We start from the raw sequence: 7,757 nt of genomic DNA, 5'->3' as shown, positions 1-7,757 counted from the left end.
CTAACTGCTATAGTATTAACTATTACCTTAGCTATAATATTTAATAAGAGCTAGTAATAAAGGTAATAGTAATTTTAATATTAAAGTTAAGGGCTGTATTAGGTTTTATATTAGCTATTATAAAGTCTATTAAAAGCTATAGTAAGATAAGATTAAAAAGCTTAAAGTAAAGCTTATAAAATAGCTTACTACTTTTTAAAAAATAATAAATAGTACTATTAAATTAAAGCTAAATTCTTTTACTAAAATATAATTAAAGTCTTTTTTAAACCTTTTTTAAATAATATACTTATAGGCTTTTATATAAGCCTTTTTAAATTAAGCTTTTTTTAAGTCTTTTTATATATAAATAATAGCTTTAATAATATTAATTACTATAATAAAAGCTTTTATACTTTTAGTAAATATAGCTAACTAGTTAACTGCTTTTTTTTATAAGGTTTTATCTTTTAAGCCTATAATTATTTATTTAATAAAGTCCTTTAAGTAATAATCTTTTACTTAAGTTAGTAAAAGGCTTATTAAAGGATAATCTTTACCTTTAGCCTTATAAAAAGCTATATAGGCCCTAGTTAAATATACTTTTAAGGACTTATTTAGCTTTTATTTTAATAAACTATTAAATTTTATATTAAAGTTAAGTATATATATAAAAATAGAAAATTAGTCTTTTAATATATTATAAAATATATTTAGGTTTTTTATAATAGCTATTTTATTTAAGGCCTTATTATTAATTTTTTATAAGAAATTAATAAAATTTATAAATTTAGCTATTAAGCTAATAAGGTTTATATTAATATATTTAATTATATAACTAAAAGGGATAGGATTTTTATTATTTAAGAATACTTTTAAGTAATTTAGCTAGTAAAAAATAAAGTAGGATTTATTAAATAAAGTTACTGCTATAGTATATATATACCTTATAGTATTTCCTATATTACTTATATTATTTTAATTATTATCCTCTTTTAGCTTTAAATAGTATTTTATTTTAGGCTTTAATAAGTTTAAAAGGTTTTATATATTAAACTATATATTAAAATTAGGTTTTAGGTTTTAATTTATAAAAAAGTAAGTAAAAGAACTAGAATTTTTAATTTTTAACTTATTTTATAATAATTATATAATTTCTTTTAGTAGGTTTATATTTATAATAAAGGCAGATATAAATCTAGCTACTAGGTTTAAAGCTATAGTAATTTATAATTTTATTTTCTAGTAAGTAAAGGCTTAGCTTTTTAAGCCTAGTTTAAAAAATAAAGGTAATTACTATAATTAGCCTAGCTTAATTAAACTTTTAAAACCTTATAATCTTAATAGTAATTTAAAAAGGTTTTTTTATAATAATATATATAATATAGCTTTTATACTAAAAGTATTACTTTTATATATTTTAATAAAATAAATAAGTCTTAAAAAGAATAAATAAAATAATAAGTAAATTTAATAAGTTATATAGGCTAATATACTAAAAGGATATAAATAATACTTAGCTTTAACTAGCTATATAGCTATACTCTTTACTACTTATAAAATATAGGCATATTATAAATAAATTATTTTAAATATAATAAAATACTAATAACCCCTTATTTTAGTTATTATAAAGGAGATATAAGGGTTTTTAATAAAAAAGAGGTCTTAATATAATAAAATTAATTAATTAACTAGCTAGTAAGTGTATATATAGAAGTAAGAGACTAGATCTTTATAGCCTTTATGTAGCTTTTTATTAACCTTCCTTATAGTTATGTGACCGACCTCTCTAGAAGGGGCTCTTAGCCTACTGTTCCTGCCGTCCCCTTTACTAGGGGAGCTACCTTTAGGTACCTGGTAACCTGGCGAAGCTGGCCTCTGCGCAAGCTGCCCAAGGTGGAAGTACCGCCAAGTACCTGCATGGACCTGCCCCTCCATTCAACCCGCGCCTCTTGCCCCTCGCTTCTGCTGCGCGTCAACCGCGCCGTGACCACCTTGGGCCGCCAGATTCACCAATGGGACGGCGAGTCGGGTCAGGTACAGATGCGTACCTGCGTGAACTGTCTCAACATTACAGTGCCTGGATGCACACACAGATACGACCATTGCATTTGGCTTAGAAGTTGTAGTACTTGATATTCGCAGGCGCGTCAAGTTGTTGCATCAAACGCGGCAGCTGGCTTATACCCACCCTATCGTAGGTCAGATCAGGATACATGCGTGTACACGCGCGTACGAGCACATGGGGTTCGAGATAAAAAGCACCAGGCCCGGAAGCACTAGCCTCGTCTGGGCAAGGTCCCTCTCACCTCGACTGCATCTCTGCATCTCTGCAGGTACAGTACATACAGTACTACAGGTTCTCCTGCATGGCCCTGTTGTAGACATGGAAGACAGAGGAACCAGCGGTCTGAACGGTAGGTACCTAGAATACCAACGAATAGAAGCCATGGTGATGACCGTAGAAACAGATCTGAGCAGTCACCCCCAACCAAGCAAGACAAGCAGTAACTGCGCCGCGTCCGTCCCGGCAACTGCGCTGGGAGGCCCCTTGTTTCGCCGCTGCAGCATCGCGGCCGCCTTGCGTCCTTTCATTTCAATTTACCTGCTGCCGCCGGCTCTCCAGGGGGGCCGTCGCCCTAGAGCCCGACGAGCAACAGCGCTGCGCCGGGGCGCGCCTCACTGGAAAGGTCCCCTACCTCTCGGGAGTCCAGTGAACCAGTCCAGCGCTATCCTCGTCGCGGCAGGCTAAGGTAAGGTAGTACTGTACATGTAGAGGAACCCCCGCCAAAGCTAGGTACCAGTAGCAGCTTGTTTTGATCCCGTCTGGTCAAGTCCATCTGCAGATGCCAACTCGGCCAGTACTTGTACCCTGCCTGGCCCCTACAACCTGCTTGCGAGAGCCTCGTTTCCTCTTCGTCTTTCTCTCTTTGACGGCCCGCCCAGCTTGTCTCGATTCTTCCTTGTCCTTCCTTCACTCGTTTGCATTCTTTGCATCTCTGCCAGACTTTGCGCCCTCCGCAGCGTCTTTGTCGCGAGCGATCCGGACTTGAACTCAGCGCCTCCGCCTTTCATCTGCGCGCCATCACCGCCATATAGAGCCTCGATAGACCGCCCGCAGCTCCTCTCGACATCTTCATACCCTCTTTTCGCGTTCTTAACGCTGTTTGCGCCATGGCTGCCACGTACAAGCAGTTCCTGGCCTCGCCCAGCTCGTCGCTGCTGGCGGACAAGGCCTCGCTTCACTATGTCACCACCCTGACGTCCTTTGTCGGCGCCACCGAGATCATCAAGCACCTCAACACCCTGCAGAAGCAGGTCAAGAAGAAGAAGGAAGATGTCATCAGCCTGATTGACGGCCAGAGCACCATCGCCGTCGAGGTCGACACCTGCATCGAGTTCGTCACCAGCGGCGGCGCGTATCTGCCGGGGCTCGACGACAACTTCATCACCGACCGGGAGGCCGTTCTGCCCATTGTGAGTTGCCCATCCAAGTCTTTCCCACTGTCGCGCTTGACCCGGCTACCCTTTGCTGTCCCGATTATGCGACTCGCGATCGCGTGGCTGACTCAATTGCTGTTTGCGCAACCAACAGATGCACATCGTGGCCTTTGATGACGACGGCAAAATCGTCCAGATCCGCCAGCAGTGGGACCAAGGCTCGCTTCTCAAGCAGATGGAGATTATTGGCAAAAGTGGCCGCAACTGGCCCATCAAGGACGGCAAGGACCAGCTCAGCCTGATCCAGTCCTGTGTCAAGTCTGGCTCTGTTCCCGCCCAGGCCCAGGCTCAGCCTCAGCCTCAGAGCAGCAACGGCCACAATACCAAGTCGCGCAACAGCTCGACCAACATCATGCGGGATCCGCATGCTTCGCTGCACCTCTTTGGATCCCGCGAGGACCACGAGAATCCCGAGCCTGTCGTCTCGCCCTATGCCGGCTCCAAGCCCAAGCAGCGCGCCTTTACCGACATCTTGGCCGACGAGCCCCAGCACTGGGACGATGACCAGAAGAGGCGCTCCATGTCCCCCCACAAGATGAATGCCGGCAAGAACGTTCAGCCCATTCGTATCTTTGAGGGACAGCAGCACCCCGAGGATGATTCCGACGATGGGGAAAAGCCGCAAAAGTATATTCGCGCTCACCCAGCGAAATACCAGCACTTTGCTCTGGGCGACGGATCGGAAGAGAGCGAGGATTCCCAGCCCACCCAGGCACAGCAGCAGCCCCGTGCACCGAGACCCAAGTCTAAGCACGACAGCACCTGGTCCTTTGATGACTTCACGACCCCTGTCAAGGCAAAGCCCGGCCGCGGACAAGGAACCAACCCTGACGCGCGTAACTGGGACGCAGGGGAGATGCAGGCGGAGACGGCCAAGGCCCCGGCTGGCAAGCCGCGACGCGATGCTGAGACCCATTTCGAGTTGCAGGACGACGGCGAACTGCCCCCAGAGGAGCGACGCATTGCCATCCGGACGAGGAGCTCCGTCCAGAACAAGAGCCAGAGCATCTACAAGGACAACCTCTTTGAGCGAGGCCCCGAGGAAGAGGCGCCATCCGGCCGAGCCCTGGGCAACATCACCAATGTAAGCAAGGACCGCGGCAAGGACTTTGACCCCCACTTCACCATGACGGACGACTCGCCCGCTCCCGGTCCGGCGCGCCAGCCCGTCCCCGAGAACCGGCAAAAGGCCGTGACGACCATGATTGCGAACTGGACTCTTGCTGACGAATCGCCCGCGACGCAGAAGGAGAACCGAGCGCAGCCCGCCAAGGCGCCGCAGCCCGACAGCAAGATCCACATTGCCGGCGACGGCATGGGAGGCAAGAAGGGCACCCAGAGGGACTTTTTGTACGGAGGCGACGACGCCGCCGAGCCACCCAAGCAGCTCATTTCCCGGAAAGCGAACCACGGCACGCAGAAGAGCAGCTTCTGGGACACCATGTAGATGCGCCGACGCCGATACTGTGGACTGGCCTTGCCTTGCGGGACTGGATGTCGATTGAGGCGAGGAGAGGGAATGTCTTAACAGGGGTGAGTGTGGCGAGTGCGTGAGTGCCGTGCGATGGAGCAAGAGAGAGGAAAAGAAAGAAAGAAAAAAGAAAGAAAGAAAGAAAAACAAGAGAGTTTGCGATACCCTTGGGCTTCTCTAGTATGTATGGTTTTTAATGCCCCTGCAGGACGCAGCTTTTATGAATCATGAAGTTCCCCCCCCTTTTTTCTGTTTTATATACATACTTTTTGTTTTCGACGTCTTTTTACCTTTTTTGTTTTCACTCTTTGTTCTGGCTGCGGTGGTCAGATTTCAGTGTATAACGAGGTTGCTTTCAATGACAGCTGGTCCAACTTGTATGTTTGAGCGTCATAATGACGGTGTCGTGTAGCCTTGAACCTGGTTAAGACGTTGTGCTTTATACCACATCATGATTGTTCAGACCGTTTCGAAGGTTGATGTATTGTCTCTTGGAATTCAAAACGCCCGCTAGATAGAGTTGATTGTAAGAAAAGACACACTTCCCCTTTACATAGAGGTAGACACATCCAGCAGTGCCCTCCAAAACAAAATGTCAATATATCCAAGAAGAAAAGTATCCAAACGCGTTCAAGAACAGAAAAGAAAGAATCGCAAAGAAAAGAAGAGTAAAGAAACCATTTCAGCATAGAAACTTGTAGAAGCGCTTCCACGTAGGCCACGCCTCCCACTCCTCCTTCTCCTGCTGCACGAGAATCGGGACGTTGAAATCTCTCCTGCCGGTGTCAATGTCCATGTCCTTGATCTTTACATATCTCGTCCGATAGTAAATCTTGTGGCTTAGGAAGAAAATCAAGACAATCGGCGCGCCCATCCATTTGAGAAAGAAGTTTTCCGCTTGGAGGGCTGCCGTCATGGGCTTGTCGCTTGTGGGGATGGGGAACGCGCCGACCCAGAACTGGGCTGCGAGGACGCTCAGGTTGAGGGCGAAACCAATGTAGGAGCCGAGGACGCCGACCTGGGACTGGAAGGGCAGGTCGCTGGGGTGGTGGCCGCGGGCGGCCCATGTGCGGCGGAAGCGGATGTGGCACAGGCAGATGGAGGCCCAGGTGAGGATGGAGGAGAGGCCCGAGATGGCGAGCAGCCAGTCGAGGACCGAATTCTGCTGCTTGAGGTCGGCGAGGTAGGCCAGCAGGCCGAAGGCGGCGGCGACCATGATGGCGACGAGGGGCCGCCCGCGCTGGTCGACGTAGCCGAGGATCTCGGGGGCCTGGCCGAGGTTGGCGAGGGCGGCGAGGGTGCGCGAGGAGCCGAAGACGGCCGAGTTGCCGACGGACAGCACGGCGACGAGGATGACGGCGTTCATGACGGACGGCAGGACGTCGATGCCCGCGGACGTGATGGCGATGACAAAGGGCGACGCGTGGGCGTCGGCCTTGTTGTTGTTGGAGCCGCTCAGCCGCGGGTCCGTGTAGGGCACCAGCAGGCCGACGAGCGTCAGCGCGACAATGTAGAAGAGGCTGATGCGCCAAAACACCTGCTTGATGGCCGTCGGGAGCGACTTGCGCGGGTTCGCCGTCTCCGCCGCCGCCAGGCCGATGAGCTCCGTCCCCGTAAAGGCAAAGGCCGCCGTCACGAGGACGCTGCAGAGGCCCTTGAAGCCGTTGTGGAAGGCTCCCGGGTCGTGCCAGTATCTGCCGCCGATGTAGCCGGTGGTGGGCGTGCCGCCGCAGTTGAGGACGATGCCGAGGAGACTGCGAATTTTAGCATTTGTCAGTTTAGTACCGTGGTGAGAGGAGAGACAAGCAGGGAAGGAATGCGATGCTGTTCATCACACAGTTCGGGAAAGCTCGGAGTGAATTGAACTTACATGAAGCCGATGACGGCGACAATCTTGACCAGGGAAAAGGTGAATTCGGCTTCACCGTAGCCTTTGACGCCAAACAGGTTGATGGCGACAATGGTGAAGAGGAAGACGGTGACGAAGATGGCCCTGGTGAGATGGCTGTCCCAATAGCCAATGGTGAGGGACGCCGCAATGATTTCCAGGGGGAGGATGGTCAGCCACTGCATGGCATAGCTGAGAGAAGGACTGTTAGCACACCTCTAGGACAGGAATAAACAAATGTCTTGAGCAGCGATAAACAACGTACTTCCAGCCGAGGGCGAAACCCCAGGAGGGGTCCAAAAACCGGGTGGCCCACGATGAGAACGAACCGGCGAGTGGGTAGATGACGGCGAGCTCTCCCAGCGCCTGACATGTGCAGAACAGCATGGCGCCGACAATGGAAAAGGCCAACAGCAGAGACGCAGGACCGCCGGCAGCCAGCGCCTTGCCAGATGCCACAAACAGTCCGGTGCCTAGACGCAGCAATGCAGAACAAAAGGGGTCAGTTCGGAGATCTTCGTTTCTTCGCAGCAACAGTAACAGGATGGCGCTCACCTATAGAGCCTCCAATGGCAATCATCTGCAGATGGCGGCCCTTGAGCTTTCGCGACAGGCCGTTGGAGTGCGCCGTCGCCAGCGCGGCGCGGCGCAGGTCGTAAAAGGGCGAGCCATTGTTGTGCCTGCGGACGCTCTCGAGCGGGCCAATGTCGTCGAGGTCGCGGCTGGGGAAGAAGCGGGAGTTTGGGTCGCGGCGGAAGCTGTTGATGAAGCGGTCGATGCGCGGCTCCTTGGTCTCGTCGTAGTTTGGCTCGCGCATGCTGTAGGAGCTGCCGTGGGTGAGGGACTCTTCCTTGATCTTGTATGTGCCGAACGGGTTGAGCTCAATGTCTCGCGATGGCGCCATGCTGCTGCTGC

At 48.8% G+C, this 7,757-nt stretch overlaps 2 protein-coding genes across 2 annotated transcripts; one reads left to right on the top strand and one right to left on the bottom strand.

The window, feature by feature from the left end:
• Positions 1-2,914: 2,914 nt before the first annotated feature.
• Positions 2,915-4,930, top strand: TRIREDRAFT_75434 (uncharacterized protein; the record flags this gene model as incomplete). The annotated part of the gene is made up of 2 exons (XM_006962905.1): positions 2,915-3,459; positions 3,578-4,930. Exons 1-2 carry the CDS (start codon positions 3,157-3,159, stop codon positions 4,928-4,930), a joined length of 1,656 nt encoding a protein of 551 aa, XP_006962967.1. The 5' UTR covers positions 2,915-3,156.
• Positions 4,931-5,636: 706 nt separating this feature from the next.
• Positions 5,637-7,746, bottom strand: TRIREDRAFT_75430 (uncharacterized protein; the record flags this gene model as incomplete). The annotated part of the gene is made up of 4 exons (XM_006962678.1): positions 5,637-6,708; positions 6,825-7,034; positions 7,108-7,286; positions 7,384-7,746. 4 exons carry the CDS (start codon positions 7,744-7,746, stop codon positions 5,637-5,639), a joined length of 1,824 nt encoding a protein of 607 aa, XP_006962740.1.
• Between the last annotated feature and the right edge of the window lie 11 nt (positions 7,747-7,757).

This window comes from Trichoderma reesei (genome assembly GCF_000167675.1).
Source record: "Trichoderma reesei QM6a unplaced genomic scaffold TRIREscaffold_3, whole genome shotgun sequence".
Taxonomy (NCBI): Eukaryota; Fungi; Ascomycota; class Sordariomycetes; order Hypocreales; family Hypocreaceae; genus Trichoderma; species Trichoderma reesei.
The sequence above is the reverse complement of the archived record's forward strand: the minus strand, read 5'-3'. Positions and strand labels throughout refer to the sequence as shown.